The sequence below is a fragment of the Galleria mellonella genome, unplaced genomic scaffold (genome assembly GCF_026898425.1).
Source record: "Galleria mellonella isolate WM207_F2 unplaced genomic scaffold, CSIRO_AGI_GalMel_v1 utg132, whole genome shotgun sequence".
Taxonomy (NCBI): Eukaryota; Metazoa; Arthropoda; class Insecta; order Lepidoptera; family Pyralidae; genus Galleria; species Galleria mellonella.
Window position 1 is genome coordinate 1,469,059 of NW_026441989.1, and position 17,044 is coordinate 1,486,102.

The window sequence follows — 17,044 nt, forward strand, 5'->3', positions numbered from 1 at the left end:
TATGGCAGTGAATGTACAGAGTACAGAGGAATAACACACTCAGGAATGGCAACGCAAGGGTGGTATCATGGACGAAACAGTATACTCTGTTATGTCCATGGTACTGCTCATGTCTATAGGCGACGGTTACCACTTTCCACCAGGTGGGCCTAAAGCTAGTTAAAAACTCCCAAAAATCTACCACAACAAACCAACTTTATAACATCGACGAAAGACAACATGGGCGACCTATCAAATTTAGATCCAAAAATCACGCGGGACTTCTTTGGCGGAAAGGACTCTACCTTCTATCTTTGATACAGAGCAGTAAAACACGCGTTTGGACTTGTTTATTTTGTGATTTGCATGACTCAGTTTTGCGCCAGAATTACGATAACAATAACTTTTTTTAATGTTTTGTTTTTCTACAATTAAATAAATCAATAATACGCGAAATCATACTAAAACTATTCGTACATATATCTATATAATCGTATACATGCATATTGTATAGTATTATAGATAGTTATTCAATTGTATTTTAAAATGAAGACATTTTCAAGTTCACTACGAAATAAAATAAAAGAGATGTTAATAGAAGGCAATAGTACGCGACAAACGGCTGCAATATTAAACGTAAGTCAAAGTATGGTACAAAGGATACGCAAATCGTGCAAAATGAATTAAAAAAAAATCTTGGTAGCTGGCCAAAGAAATTGAGTGCTAGAGACATCGTATTATTAAATACATAGCTACTGGAGAAGCTTTATCGATATCTCATGCAGCTAAACTACTTCAGTGTGATATTGGGAAGTCGATTAGTAAGTGGACAGTACAACGTGAACTACATAAAAATCAATTTCGAGCAATAGAAAAAAAGGAAAAGCCGATTCCGAATAAAAAAATATAAAAGCACGTTTGGACTTTGTAAAAAAATATAAAAACTGGTCAGAAGAAGATTGGAAGACGATTTTTTCAGATGTAACAAAGATTGGTCGATTTACAACTGATGATCGCCAATGGAAAAGGGAAGATGAGCCAGTACGTCAAACAGATTTTCTACAGACTGTTAAACACGGTGGTGATGACGGAGGTAATATTATGATCTGGGGGTGTATGTCAGCTTATGGGTTGGGTCCTATACACAGATTTGTTGGGAAAATGAAGAAAGAAATATATCTAAATATTCTAAAACACGAATTAATTGATACAATGGAAAATATGCCTTATCCAGTTAATAAAATAACCTTCCAACATGACAGTGATCCAAAGCATACCACGAAAACAGTGAAGTACTGGCTCAATTCTCAAGACTTTCAGTTACTGCAGTGGCCGGCACAAAGTCCTGATTTAAATCCAATTGAAAATTTGTGGTCACAATTTAAACATAATATTCTCAAGATTATTGAAATCATTTGTGTATTATTTGAAACACAGAATAAGAACCTGCCCCTGCTGCGCACGGTATAGATATAATAATATATATACCGTGCACAGGTATAAAAATATATAGTTCATGATGCTCATTAATATAATATAATGATATATATATATATATATATATATATATATATATATATATATATATATATATCTACTCCATACATAAAAAAAAAAATTGAATAAATACTTTTCAGTTTCTTTCATTAAAAACAAAAAAAAAAACTTTTCTTCTTTATAATATTATAGTTTAGATTTTTAAACATTCATAAATATATCCAGATATAATTATATACTATATGATAAACAATTTTGTATTGATTTTAAAATAATTTATTATACATACATTTATTTTCTTTTAGGAAATAAAACATCACATATTTTATAATAATAACATTGTAAATTTATTAACTATCGTATATATTTATAAATCACAGGTATAATTAAGTCATATAAGTTAGTTTTCTTGGCCTTTTAATTTTGCAATCATTTCGGGAGCTTCTTGCCCGTTATGTGGAATTTTCTTTAATTTTTTTAAATAATCTTCTGGAAGTTTGCATTCAACAGCACCATTTATGATGCATTCAAGGTAGGTTATAGAAGGTCTTCTATCTGAAGGTATATCTTCGTTATCACTGCGTGGTGGTGGATTTATTGTTTGTTGGTATGTCCGGCATTCCACTGTCTTTCCATTTGAGGTAAAAATATTTACTGTTTTTGGAAAATACCAATTTGTATCTACTCCTTCTTGCCTGAAAGGAAAAATAATATAGCAGGTATTTACCATTTTTAATTATTTAATGAAATTAAATATAATGGTATATTATCACATATTAACACTTCATTGTATGTCATAAGTCTCTCATCATAAGCAAAAATTTCTTTTGAAGAGAGAGACAGAGGCAGATCTATCAATAAGTTACCTATCTAGTGCTGGCATGTCTTTATTTTGTATTCTCCATATAGCACCCCAAACAGAAGTACCAGTTGTTGGTACTATAGTTGCTGAAGTGCCTTTCCAGTGGTTGGAATATTTAATAAAGTCTAGCTGATGATCCTGTGAAATAATAAAAAGAAATTATTATAATTATTGTACAAAGAAAGAAAAAATAACATGAAAGAGCTCAGAGAGTTCAGGAAGAAAATAGAAAAATGGCTAAAACACAAGAAATATTTATTAAAAAGGGAACAATATGAAAAAAGTATTAGATTTGAATATATAAATGAGAAGAAATAAGAAATTAGAGAAGAGTGCTAAAAATGAGTGTAAACAATATTAATATAGGAAATACTAGATATGAACAAAAAGAGAGTGAAGGAATGAAATCCAAAAGAAAAATTAAAGAAATTACAGTGAAAATGTATGAAGCAAAAAACTAAACATATAAACAAGATTTTCTTCAATAAGCAAAAGTTGGAAAAATTTGCAAGTTTAAAAAAATATCGTTTAAATAGAAAATAGCTTTTTCAACTAAATATTTATTAGGTATTAAAATTGGGATAAGTACCAATTTTATTGTGTAATTTAATTGCACCTGTTAAGTACATTTAAATTTGTTATACTATTAAAAAAAGATTATCCCTTATTTTTTCAAAGTATATTTAGGTTTATATCATATAGGCCATAGGCACTTACATCCAAACGACCAACTCCTAAAAATTGAGCCGAGGGATTGTTTATATGAATTCTTTTCTTCAACAAATTACTGCCATAGGCGAAATACAGGAATGTATCTTTTACCGATTCAATCATTATTATTAAAAACACTGGTTTAATAAGACAAACTAAGAAAACAACTAACAAACTAATATTATTTTAATTAACCTGAACGACTATATATGAACAAACAAAACTATTAATAGAACCGTAACAAACTCTAGTGATAGATCTTGTTAATGATAAAATATATAAATTGTGAAATTAAACGATAAAAAGTATCATGACGATGAAACAGGCTTTTACACGTTAGGGATTCCAATAATGATATGAATTAATTTATTAGCTCCGTAATAATCGAATCGTTACATTGATTTGTTTTAATCTTTATATATTTTTAAAAAATCAACCTAACACAATTGTTAAAAAAAGTTTTATTTCGTAGTTATAATAGATAATATATATAGGACTTTTCTTAACTACAATGTAAAATCTGCAATTTTGAAGTGAATAGTGGACTAAAACTTGCTTATTTTGCCTTCTTATCTCGATATTTTTTTAAGAGAGCGATACAGTTTATTTTATTTTTTTATTAAATTAACATTCCTATAGGCAACTGTACAAGTTTTAAAGTTTACAAAATAATTAATTTTTCTGTTTAGTTTCCCTTTTTTTAACATTTTGCATAAGAATTTGAAGAAATCTTCTCACTCGATTCAAATCGCTCAATTAATCGATTATTGCGAAAAATCTAAACACTATTCCCACTAACGTCACATGAGTACATACATGACATTTATTATTTTTTTTCGGTAGTGGACCCGATAGTAGTATAAATATAGTAGTAAAAATATTTATCACACGCGAATTTAAAAAGGATAAAGATTATCATGGATATTTATATTTAGGAGAAAACATGTAGATATGCAATATTTAGAAGACGCAATTTGTTACAATGTTAATTAAGTAATTGGGTCAACCATGATTATTTTATCACTAGCGCTTCGCACGGGTGGACATTTTTACATTTAAAAAAATGGCCATTTAGGCTGCACACGCGATGGTAATTTAAAAATGGACTTGTCCCGTTTTCCTAACATTTCCCTTCACTGCTGTGCTCCTATTGATCGTAGCGTGATGAAAAGTATACTATAACGTGCCCAGGAATATGAAGAATAATTGTACCAAGTTTCATTAAAATCCGTCGAGTAGTTTTTGTTTCTATAACGAACACACAGACAGACAGACAGACAGGCAGGCAGACAAAAATTTTACTGATTGCATTTTTGGCCATACCACTAATCACCCCCTGATAGTTATTTTGGAAATATATTTCATGTACAGAATTGACCTCTTTTTTTTTATACCACTGAGGCAAACAAGCATACGGCCCACCTGATGGTAAGTGGTTACCGTAGCTTATGAACACCTGCAATACCAGAGGTATTACGCGTGCGTTGCCGACCCTGAAGAAACCTCTTTAACCCCCTTTTGAAGATTACCTCTCTACAGATTTATTATAAATACATATTTATTGTATAGATAATGTAACAAACGTTTAATATTGTTATATATATATATATATATATATATATATATATATATATATATATATATATAACAATATATATGATTTAGTATTTTATAAATAACAGGGTCATTGAAAAAGTAGGGTAAAGTAAAAAGTTAGGAAGAGAACACAGATGAATAGGAGATGGTTAAAAATGGTGGTATGGTTAGATTTCGGAAATAATAAAAAATATAATCAAATCGTATTATTATTAATTATTATAGTATTGTACACGACGAACTTTGTAGGACTTTTAAAGGACATCATAGTCCTCAGAAATAAAAACGCATGAAGGATATCATGGGTGACACAGTACACTTTGTTATGCCCGTGGTACTGTCCATGTCTACTATGATTATCACGTGGGTTGTCAGCTTATTTGCCATTTTAAGTTGCACAAAAAATATTATGTGTTTACTTAGTTTTGATGGTATAATTCCAGGTAGATTTTGGAGTGCCGAGTGTTGTTTGTGCTGGTCCAAATATAGCTTATATATCAATTTAGTCGTAGCTCGTCGTTTTGAAACGCAAAGTCGCAATTGTCCGTTGGTGTAATTAATATTATTTTCCAAAGGCCGGGTCCCTTAAAAAAGGCGCTTATGTACTCAAAGACATGTCTTTACGAAGCTTTGTGAAGAGTGTGAAGAGTGAGCATAAAATTTTGAGGTGGCCATGACCCATAAGGCTACCCCTCCTTTAAATACGTCTATGTTGGTGATTAAAAAATAAAAATCCCTTAATTAATTTCTATTGATTTTTTATTTTTACACTTAAGACCTAATCAATTACATCTATATATTATTTATAGCTGTTTTCAGTAGATTTAGTTTTCAAATTATCTTTTTCATACCGATAATACAGTAATGAAAGAACCTTGTGATATGAAAAATATTCATGCTCCACGCTGACATTCTTCCTTTATTTCTATTTTTGTTTTAACTTTCTGTTAACCACGTATGTTTATTGGCTAATTTACTTAAAGTATTCATACCGTAACATATATTACGTTGGCGAAATTAAGTGCGTTCATAATTTAGCTGACCGTAGTGTGGCAACATTGCGGTTATCTACTAATTAAAAAAAGAATATTTAAATTTCTAATTGATTTAAGTGTTCTTACTAGCTTGGGTCATCAAAATATTACTATAATTTAAAGATGAAAGTCTCAAAGAACAATTGAATATATTTGTTATTCATATATATTTATTCGTTTATATATGTAATTTTAGTATGTATGTATATCAGTAATTAGTAGTACCGCATTCGAGTATTCTGACACTTCCCTATGGTTGACTGGGAGAGAATGCTTTTAGCATTAAGTCCACCATGTACACATATTTGTACTGATGAATAAATAAATAAATAAAAACTATAGTTAAACCTTTAGAAAACTATATTGTAGAGTACCGATTTACAATTAGTAATTTATACTGAGACTGAATTTATATTTATACTTATATTAACACGGAGGCGTTAGTTTCAAATGACGCGCGTACAATAAAAGATTTTAATTTACACAATAACATAAGCTAAAAGAGAGTCATGCATTTGACACAATTAATTGTATAGAACTTATTTTAATACTGAACACATTTTAAAGTGTAGGTACCTACATATTATGGAATATTAAAAAAAAGTTGAATACTCAATCTGTTAATTAACCATTAAACAGACCTTACTAATTTATAAATGTGTGCGTGTTCGTTTGTTGCCTTACGTCACAAACATTTTACCATCTACTTTTCTGAGGGGAGAGGGGTTGTTAGTAATGCGGAATACCCTTTACCTTACTAACAATATACCCTGTCAAATCGACCTCCACGTGGTTCCCATAAAAACTATCGTGGTAAATTCCAGGTGTATTCCTCACTGGTGCTCCGCCAGTGTATACCGCTTTTTTTAATGGATGAAATGGAATGGTAGCCCTGCCTGTGCTATCGGTATACATTATTGGGGCACCAGAGAGAGATGATAGGTGAGTGTGATGTGATGAATTCAAGAATGAAACACTATGGTTTCCAGGAGGAATCATGTGAAGATCAACATATGGGGTCGGGTATATACCCGACCGTTAGCAATATTGCTAACAATGGAGCTGTTAGACCCCAATACTAACAATGCCTTTCCCCCCTAATAATGGAATGGTAACCCCTAAAAATATACCAGGATGATGTTTCTTTATCGGAATAGATACTATTCTATCTATCAAGTTGCAACAAACTATACTTATATATTTGAAAATTTCATTTAAATCTGATGAATGAACAGTTTCACAGATTAACGTGACCAGGTATCGTGACATGAGATTTTTGTATATTTAGACAACATTTATTTATATCCTCATTCAGTTATGAGTAGATCATAGACAATTTTTTTAAATTTTATCCCTAAGTTACGGTAAGAAGTAGATAGAGATCTGTACTTTGCGCGCTGTGCGCGTGTGTGCGTGATAGATCACTAAAACCGTAGAAAAATACTAATCTTATGGATGTAAACATTTGATCATAAGAAAATATATTATTATTATTTTTATTTGGATTCTAAAAACTCTGTACGGTTCATTTACAGTAATAACTGCCAAAATCATTTGTTACTCACACCATACACACAGCGTACAGAGTATAGACCTTAACAAATAATAGAAAGATAGCTTGACACATATCATATTTGGTCACTTACGTATTTCTTTTTCGAAGGTAGTTATAATGCAACAGAAACTTATTTTTTTCCTTATTAAGTAACTATAGGTAATTTACATGATACATATTGTTTAATTTTCAAGCAGTGATCCCCTGTCATTGTGATATTTTTGTCCTTAATTAGAGTTTTTTACATTTTATCAGTTTATATACGATTTCTTTAGTAACATATAGGTATTTTTTTTTATTTGATCATAACTAAACTCATTTGCCATCGAATAACAAATATAAATTATTTTGAGATAACCACATTTGGTTTTATCGTTACTATTTTTTATGCAGTTTTGAATACTTTGGCACTACCATGTTTTCCAATACAATATTGAATTGTTGCATAAATTTTCAATAATCTCCGTTCCACAGCTTTAAAATGTTCTTCTGTAGCCAATATTTCTCCTTGAAAAGATGATAGTAGTTTTATAGTTTCTGTTAAATGTCCACCGGAAAGTATCTCTAAGTGTTGCCATGTTGACAATGATATCCTAGAATTAGAAATAAATGTTTTATTCTACTCATTTTTGGGAAATAAAATAAAGGTGTGTATGAAATATTGCGTATATACTAAGTTTCACTAACAAAATATGTAAATGAATAGTCATTTATCGATACTTTATTTATATTTATTACGACTAACTTTAACAAATTTCAATACTTACATACAACATTGATACAAAGGAGCTAGAATGTCTAGTTCATCTATCATAGGATTTCCTAAGCCTTTTCCATTGTCCAAGAGAACAATTTTATTTTTGTAAACTTCATAGCGATGCCGGTCGCCGTTCTGTATTAGAAAATCGAATATGGAGACATCTATCAAATTAAGTATACGTTTGAGGCTTAATATTCCCATGACTTTCCTGAAATAGTAGAAATTAGTCATCACACAGATAATGTTACCTGTTAGCTATCAATACAAATATATTGATATAAAAAAAATTACAAAACAGTATACTTCTATAACTCATATATATCAAGTATATGTGTGTGTGTGTGTGTGTGTATGTATATACTATTATATATATTTTTATGTTCATCAATATCATATATAATATCAATAATCATCTGCTCTCGATTATTTGATTTGGTTTATTGTGGAAACTTTACTGATTTATGTTATGGTTATGTATACTATTTTATATGTTTTAGATATTGTATGTTTCCCTTTCAAAGTAAAATAAAATAAATAAATAAATAACTCATGTACAGATCTAGTGACAAGGGAGTGTTATTGGATAAGTAATAACACCTAGTTAAAATTATTAGAAAATTTTCAGCACTGATTAATTTGAAACCTAATAGGTAACGTTGACAGTGATTACATAGTATGCATGCATTTTCTTAAAAATAACTTATGGACAAAAAGTTAATTATTATAAATTTTATACAACAATATGAGATTATAATTCAGATCTTAGTTGTATTTGAATAATTTATTTCTATTATTATATTTCTATTATCTTTTTATTATTTCTACAATTAAATAAAATACAATACTTACTTACAAAAATCATTATCTTTCTCCCAGTCCATTTTCTTGCTGTTATATGAACGTCTCCATGGTGACTTGTGCACCTTAAATTGTTTATCTAAATAAAGGATGGCAGCTCCTTCTATTTCACCATTCCTGTCAGGGCATACTGTCTCATTGACTTTACAATAAAAACATTTTCCATAAATGCAGAATGAACCACTTTCTGTAAGTTAATTAAACTGTCATATAAGATCTGATAAACTATAATAATGATAACTGGATAAAACTTGGATACTTATTGCTTATAAGAGATAGGAACTAATACGAACATTTAGAAAAATATAATATAAAAATAATATTATTTACCAGGGTTATATCAATGTTACAACCAGGTTACACCAAACTATAAATCATGTAATGCAATAGTCATAAAATTAATATGACTAATTAGTAATATTAACTTTAAGCCCAATAAGTATTGGACTTAAAGTATTAAATTGTAATATAATTTCAATTTAATACTTTTTACGCCATGTAATCCCGGCATAAAATGGCCCACTTCTTCCTTTCCTGTGGGTGTCATAAGATGTGACTAAGGCAACAGTGTCCCTTTTAAAATATCGCCAAAGTAACTGCTATTATCAACCAAAGGGAAAGGAATTGTTAGTAATGAAGTCAAATAGCCCCATTGCTAGCAATATACCCCCTTAGGTTGACGACCTCTACGCAGTTTCCCCTGGAAACCACCATGGTTAATTTTTGTCCAATTCATCATGGTGGGCTGACTGACCTGCATCCATTCTCACCTATCATCTTCAACTAGTGCCCCACCGGTGTATACGAATAGCATGGGCGGGGTTAAGATTCCATTATTACCCATAAAAAAAAAACCTGTCCACCAAGATTAGCAACTATTGGCAAAACTCCTTTATAGAGAAGTCCTATGTTCAGCAGTGGACAGTTATCAGCTGATATAGTAATAAATATTTTTCAAAGCATAATTTTCAAAATTGAAATAAAATAGATTAAAATCACCATAAACACTTTCAATTAATAAACTTATCATTATAAATTTACTAATAATTGTCAAAGAGATTGCATAAAATACACCAAAAAAAGTTTCTGAAAAAATTTAAAAAATAGTGTACAAAGTAAACATTTTTTTTTTCGCTAACATTCTTGTTCCAATGTAAATAACATAAAAATATATTCTGTATATTTACCATTTCTTATCATAGTTTTCTTTAATCCTAATGTGGCTACTGGAACAACATCCTTGGCAACATGTACTCTCCTAATCACAGAAGGTATGATCCATTTAAAATTCATCACCATTGCTAGGTAGTAAGCAAACACTTCTGAGTTATGACGATCAAAACCAGCATAAATATTCCCATGTATTACATCACTTAGCTGGTATCTCTTTGGTTTGAAATATAATTTTTGTTTTTCCTTGAAGTGAAATATATAGTAAAAATTTACTGCTAGTGAAGAAACAAAATAAATATACTCAGGAATATAATCTCTAATGAGGTCTTAGATTAAATTAAAGTAAATAGATCCGCATTGTAAAAAAGAGAAAATACAATAACTTCTATATTAGAGTGAGTGAACAATAGAACAACAATTCACACAATATGTGCCCGATAAAAGTATGAACAAAATCATTTCTAATTATTTTTTATGTTTTGGAGTCAAATTCTTTTTAATTTAATATAGTTGGTTAGAGTTAAATGTGCTGTATCTGAGTATATCATAAATCAGGAAAATAAATCACAAAATTGCAAATTATTCATGTAATTATGCTGTAAATATTTATATCTTTAAACACAATATTCTAGAAAAATCAAAAATATTTTGTACAAGAATTGGTAGAAAAAATATCTAATTTAATCTAAATAAAATTCTGAATGTCCCTGAAATGTAATTAAAATTATAACAAATATGTAAATTTTCACTATTTTTCCATACTAATTCAGATCTGTATTGTTACAAAATATGCACACCAATGGTCACAATTTTGGTCTTATTTTTGTGTATGCATTACCAGTCTGTCAGTATGTAGAACTTTACACCTATTAATTAGGTAGTTAGAAGTAGAGTTATTACGAATATAATAATTGACAGTACCATTCTCTGTGAAATGTGGGCAACATTTTGCAAAGCATGTTATTCTTTGCAAAATGCAAACTTTGATTGATAATTGTTTGTTATTAGTGTTTGTAAAAAAATAATAATAAATGTCAATATAACATACCTGGATTAAAAGTAACAGTTTCATCTGTGTGCCTTTTGGTGCATTGTCAACTAGAGCTATCTGTGAGGTTTGCATTTCTCGTAGTATTCTCCCTGGAACCCCATCACCATGAGGGAATAAAGATTCTTCACTAACCCACTGTAGATATAATTACATATATAATAAAATTCATTTCATAATAACTAAGAATTGATTGTGTACAGTGTGTTACAGGTTCATTAAATAAAAAAATATTTAATTTAGTGTATTTAAATGACATCATATTAATAGATTTTTAATTAAAATATTACTTACATTTTCTGTATTCTGCCACACATTCTTTGTATTATTAAGACCAGATGAATTAAATGACTTTACTAGGTTTTTTTGTATTGGTATAAACTTAGGGTTTTTAATTTTATATTGACTAGGTAGATAGTTGAGGTGGTCATATATATCTTTAAAAACACTAGGAGCCAGATCTAATTTAATGCCAGGGACATTATACATAGAACCCCTTTTCCCAGTCGTATTTAGGGAATAGAAGAAATAAATGTTAAGTGCCACAAGAATTAACAGGAAAAGTGAAAATCCAAACGCGTAATTCAAGGACATAATTCATACCAATTTAATTGAGAAAAATTAGTATCTAGTGACGAATATCTCCATTGTTTGATTTTACATTAGTATTGGTTATAAGTTTCTATTACATTAATACTGTGTTATAAAATAAAGAATAAAACAAAGACAAATTATATTTTAAATAATATTCGAATTTTGTTCTGTCAGCTGACAGATCAGCTGTTTTCTTGGTGTCTTGTTGATCAACTGTCATTCTAATATGTATTGTCAGTCAATAATATTTGTTTGTCACTGTCACCTAATTACAAAGATTACACCGCTGGTACAGATTAAAAATAAAATAGATAGAGTAATCTACAAAATAATACAGTTTTTTTTTTATGGATGAAAATGCTATGGTAGTCCTGCCTGCGCTATCGGGACACGCTGGCGGAGCACCAGGGAAGGGTGATAGATGAGAATGAAAACAGGCCAGTTAGCTCATCATGATGAATTTATCAGGAATTAACCATGATAGTTTCCAGGGGAAACCGCGAGGAGGTCGACCTGGTTGGGTATAATGCTAGCAATGGGATTCTCAGTCTTCATTACTAACAATCCCTTTCCCCCCAAAAATAATACAGTTAAACGTGTATATCAGGGCGAGATAGATAAGCAAAATAAACTCATGGACACAGTAAACACCAAAAGTATCAACGGGAGTTATGAGAAATCTTAAACTCATTATGGTGAAATACGCTTGATTTTCAATCATAAATAATAAACTTAAATAGACCAGTACACTGTAACTCTCGTCTATTATGCATGATCATGATGGATTATTTATTATTTAGTTAACATTATGCGTTTAATCAACCCACTGAAACTGCGTAAAGATGTTGCAACTCTATACATCTTCTACCGAATTTATAATAGGGATTGTTCTGACGAATTGTTCGGATTGATACCTGCTGCTGATTTTTACCACCGTACAACCCGCTACAAACTAAAGTTTCATCCCAACCATCTGAATGAGTAGCAATCTTCCATCGTGCGTTTTTCAAGGCACGGTCATCCATGCACAACCACTCTTTGGAATCAACTTCCAGCAACAGTATTTTCAACCGATACGACATCATAACCTTTAAGAAATGAGCACATTACTTTTTAAAAGGTCGACAGCGGTCTGCAAAGCCTTACTATCAGGTGAGCTGCATGCTCACTTGCTTCGTGTTATAAAAAAAATTATGTTTTTCATGAATTCATTACGATCGACTTGAACTTCAGATATCCGTACCCAAGAAAAAATGCATTTTAAGCAGTTTATTGATCTATTCCATCACACGAATCTATTAATTATTTAGAGGACTGGAGCAGACTTTTTTGTTATGCAAAATGTATATCAGGAGAAAGGGATAATAACTCCATGGCAAGCAATATTCCTACTAGGTTGATCTCTACACGACCCCCCACCCCTGGAGACCTGCTTTCGTTATCACTTATGACCTCTCACTGATGCGTATACAAATAGCGCAGGTAAGCTTACCATTCTTTTTTCACCCACTAAAATAATAGTATATGTACAATGATGGAGCGCCAGTTGAAGATGAAATGATGAGGATAAAGTAAGGTGAGTTGATTTATCGTAACGAAGTTATTATGTAATACCATAAGAATTAGGACTAAGGAAATACGACAGTTCTAGGGTAGAAGGGCGTAGAAGTCACTTATCTATATTAATTCTCAATTAATTTTAATCCTTGTGAAATTCGTCACGATGGGTAAACTGACCTGCTTTCATTCTTAATCATCTTCTACTGGTGCTTTGCCAGTGTATACCTCTAGCTTAGGCGGGATTACCATTCTATCTCCATCCATTAAATAAAAAAAACAGAAAACCTAGTTGACTCTTCCAACATTCCGGGGATAAAAAGAATTCCCACTGCTTTATCTTTATGACACTACAATTCACCACTAAGTTCACCATATTTATAATTTCGATATAAACCACTAGCATAATATGCGTAAGAATATGTAGGTATCTATTTTATTCATAATAAAATTAGGTTTTAATTATTTTAATTTACTATATATATATATATATATATATATATATAATTACAGTTTAATAGGTAGGTACTATAGCACCTACATAGTAGTTACATATATGTAACAATCACTTGTAGTGACAATTATATTGCCTGCATCATTTTAAGGTGTAATTAAAGTTCATATTTTTTTAAATAGCAAGCAAATTTTGATGAAACTGAACAATATTATTAAGATAGGATATACATATCCCATTCGTATTTCAACCGTGAAGCAGTTTTGTTTGCATGGCTGTGTTTCGGTTTGAAGAGTAGGATATGGCAGTGAATTTACAGAGTACAGGGGAATAACACCTGAGTCCTCAGGAATGGCAACGCATGCGAGGTATCATGGGCGAAACAGTAGATATACTCTGTTATGTCTATGGTACTGCTCATATCTATAGGCGACGGTTACAACTTTCCATCAGGTGGACCGTCAGTTTGTTTGCCATTTTAAGTTGTATAAAAAAAAATGTCGCATCTTATAATGAGCCCATTTGAGTTGAAGATTGTGCCCGCAATACTTTTGTACAGTAAGAAAGGAAGTATTGAAGTTATCGCAGTGAATAAAAAGAAGCGAAAATTTTACGACTTACCTCATTGATTTCAGGTACCTAGAAAGGGTTTGGTGTATAATAATTTGGCTTGGCTGTTTTTGACGAGGCGTTTATAGAGAGAATTAAGTAATTAATTACCTATACGAATACAAACAAGTATTTAATATGTTAAATTTTTTAACTGAGATTCTTGTTATTTCACATCAGCTAAAATTGCTTTCTAAATGAGTGACAGAATCATTAAAATATTATTATTTAAAAATGCTTAAATTTAAATGTACTTTTACAAAAAAAAATCTTTTCTTCTTTAATATCTAATTATTTGAATTTACTACGAATTACTTGAACGATAGATTTACTTCAGTGACATCTGTGCAAAGAACATGTTTAATCTAAAATGAAGATGCAAACAGACGGTAAAAAATCAAATTGCGTCTATTTATGTTTATTTGCCGAGACGTGAAGTCGCGTGGTGTATGCGCCGCGGCACGGGGGTGTTTGCCGATACTAACACGATTACGGCCAATCAGCTACGTCGCCACCGTAATTGGGCGCCCCGACCGAGGGCGGGTGCTCTTTTAAACAGTTTGCGCAAACACTTTTCCTAGTAGTGTCAACCCCGGCCTGCCAACTAGAGAGCCGTCACAGCACCGGTTGAACAGGCAAGACTGTCCTGTCTCCCACATAAGCATACTTACTACACAAAAATATTATTAACAATAAAAAAATTATTTCATTTATTAGCATGTTCTGTTTTAAATTCAAAATCATACCAAATTCCATACAAGGTAAACGCAGAATATGTTCATTCATAATTCTAATCTTTATTTATTTTTATAATTCAACTCATAATAGACGTCGCACGACGGTCTTGTAGATTTAACTTCTCCTTCAGCTAACTTCCGCCTATTGTAGATTACTCTAAGTCTCTAATTGCTGGTAGAAAGTTACTCTGCATATGCATAATGAAATCAGTTTCATCAACATTTCATTCAATATTATTTCCATATATGCTTAAACCAAAACCAATCTTATAATACATATTATAAAGTTTACATTTAAAATTATTCGAGACTAGCTCGAATAATTTTAATTTTTTGTACGCTATTTCGTACACGTAGATTTCAGAAGTGGAAATCAATGAAATTGCCCACTTTTAGTCAGCATATCAAGACTAAACATATACCATTTTTTAAATTAAACCAAAAGGAACACAACTATGAAACCACATCAAATTTCATGTTAGTTTTTGAGTGATGCTGTGTGTTTACACAGACAGATAGACAAAATTTTTAAAATATATTATTTAGACATTTATTGGTTTGTGATATATTTTTTTCTTAAATATCTTCCATGTGTATCATCATCTTCCTACCCTTACCCCAATCATTTGGGGTCGGCGTAATATAATTTTATCCATATTACAAAATGTGTATACATTATCTAATTTCAATTTTATTATATTAGTAAGGTTGCTTAACAATACAGAATATTTTTATTTTATGTTTTTTAGGGACTATACTATTTTCTTAATTTTAATTATTCTTGTTTAAATATGTAATATCTATATTACATACCTACTTGTTTTAGAAGACAAAATTTGTCATCATAGGATAAATTGAATTAAAACTCATTATGCTATTAAGTGTTATAGTTCGGTCACTATGAACTGTTAGTAATGTAGTACTCGTACATATAACAAAGTGAACTATTATAATGCTGTTGTTAGTAAAAGTTTGATCTATATTAACGATAGGCGTAGATTTAAATCGTCTACGATGTAGACAAGTACGAGTTGGTAGAACATTTGTCACTTACTAAAATCGAGTTCGCAATGTAGGTACAAACAAGATTATAAAACGTATTTCCATTACTGAAAATGTAGTCTACAATGTAGATATAAGATTATAGAGATAATTATTCATATTCATATTTAATTAATAAAATTAAAATAAAATAATCTAAAAAAATGTTTTAGAAATACAAATGAGTATAAAATTATACAAATGAGTAGGTACTTTCAGAGTATAGGATTTGAAAAGAGTACGGTTTGCGAAAAAAGAGTACAAAACTCAGTAAATGAGTATAGTTGGTCACTTTAAAATAAAATTATACAAAAGATAATACATACAAAAAGATATAAAACTATAGAGTGTTTGCTGTTTACTAAAAATTTAATTTATAATGTCGGTACGAATGGTAGAACATTTGTCACTTACTAAAATCGAGTTCACAATGTAGGTACAAACAAGACTGTAAGGCGTATTGTCATTACTGAAAATGTAGTCTACAATGTAGATATAAGATTATAGAGCGTTTGCTGCTTAATAAAAATTGAATTTACAATGTTGGTACAAGATGGTAGAACATTTGTCACTTACTAAAATTGAGTTTGCAATGTAGGTACAACTACAAGATTGTAGAGCGTGTTGTTACTAACAACTGAGTCTACAAAGGTTATATAGAATTTGTTACTATAAATTGGGTATAAGTAAGATTGTAAACTGTTTAAAGGTTACCTACAAAAAACATATATTTGCAGAGTAATATATGTTTTTCTAAAGTATTTTTGTGTATATACAAGAGTACTCTACTCTATAGTTGAAAGTGTAGAACACTTCTTTTTAATAAATGAGTCTATAATACTTGATATTATATACATAATATTATACTTAATGCAAAAAAATGTGTCTATAACATATTTTTTTTTTTTTGTTTGCATTGAGGATTTATACATATATATGTGAATGAGAATAATTTTTATAAGAGAATAGAAAACCATTA

At 30.3% G+C, this 17,044-nt stretch overlaps 2 protein-coding genes across 2 annotated transcripts; both read right to left on the reverse strand.

Moving 5' to 3' along the window:
- Positions 1-1,799: 1,799 nt before the first annotated feature.
- On the reverse strand, positions 1,800-3,401 carry LOC113518297 (gamma-glutamylcyclotransferase-like). The gene is made up of 3 exons (XM_026903149.3): positions 3,056-3,401; positions 2,343-2,476; positions 1,800-2,171 (listed from the first exon to the last, which is right to left on the reverse strand). The coding sequence occupies exons 1-3, from the start codon at positions 3,170-3,172 to the stop codon at positions 1,877-1,879; spliced, it is 546 nt and encodes a 181-aa protein (XP_026758950.1). The 5' UTR covers positions 3,173-3,401; the 3' UTR covers positions 1,800-1,876.
- Positions 3,402-5,386: 1,985 nt separating this feature from the next.
- On the reverse strand, positions 5,387-11,867 carry LOC113518218 (glycosaminoglycan xylosylkinase homolog). The gene is made up of 6 exons (XM_026903024.3): positions 11,368-11,867; positions 11,074-11,211; positions 10,040-10,268; positions 8,844-9,039; positions 8,002-8,202; positions 5,387-7,827 (listed from the first exon to the last, which is right to left on the reverse strand). Exons 1-6 carry the CDS (start codon positions 11,665-11,667, stop codon positions 7,620-7,622), a joined length of 1,272 nt encoding a protein of 423 aa, XP_026758825.1. The 5' UTR covers positions 11,668-11,867; the 3' UTR covers positions 5,387-7,619.
- Positions 11,868-17,044: the final 5,177 nt, after the last annotated feature.

Excerpts from the sequence above, each read along its gene's own strand:
- LOC113518218 (XM_026903024.3), bottom strand. The coding sequence starts at position 11,667 with ATGTCCTTGAATTACGCGTTTGGATTTTCACTTTTCCTGTTAATTCTT. Across the intron at positions 9,040-10,039 it reads GAAAACTATGATAAGAAATG|AAAGTGGTTCATTCTGCATT; the intron begins GTAAATATACAG and ends ATTAACTTACAG. Across the intron at positions 8,203-8,843 it reads AAAGATAATGATTTTTGTAA|GAAAGTCATGGGAATATTAA; the intron begins GTAAGTATTGTA and ends CTACTATTTCAG.
- LOC113518297 (XM_026903149.3), bottom strand. The coding sequence starts at position 3,172 with ATGATTGAATCGGTAAAAGATACATTCCTGTATTTCGCCTATGGCAGT. Across the intron at positions 2,477-3,055 it reads TAGGAGTTGGTCGTTTGGAT|GATCATCAGCTAGACTTTAT; the intron begins GTAAGTGCCTAT and ends ATTATTTCACAG. Across the intron at positions 2,172-2,342 it reads GACATGCCAGCACTAGATAG|GCAAGAAGGAGTAGATACAA; the intron begins GTAACTTATTGA and ends TTTTCCTTTCAG.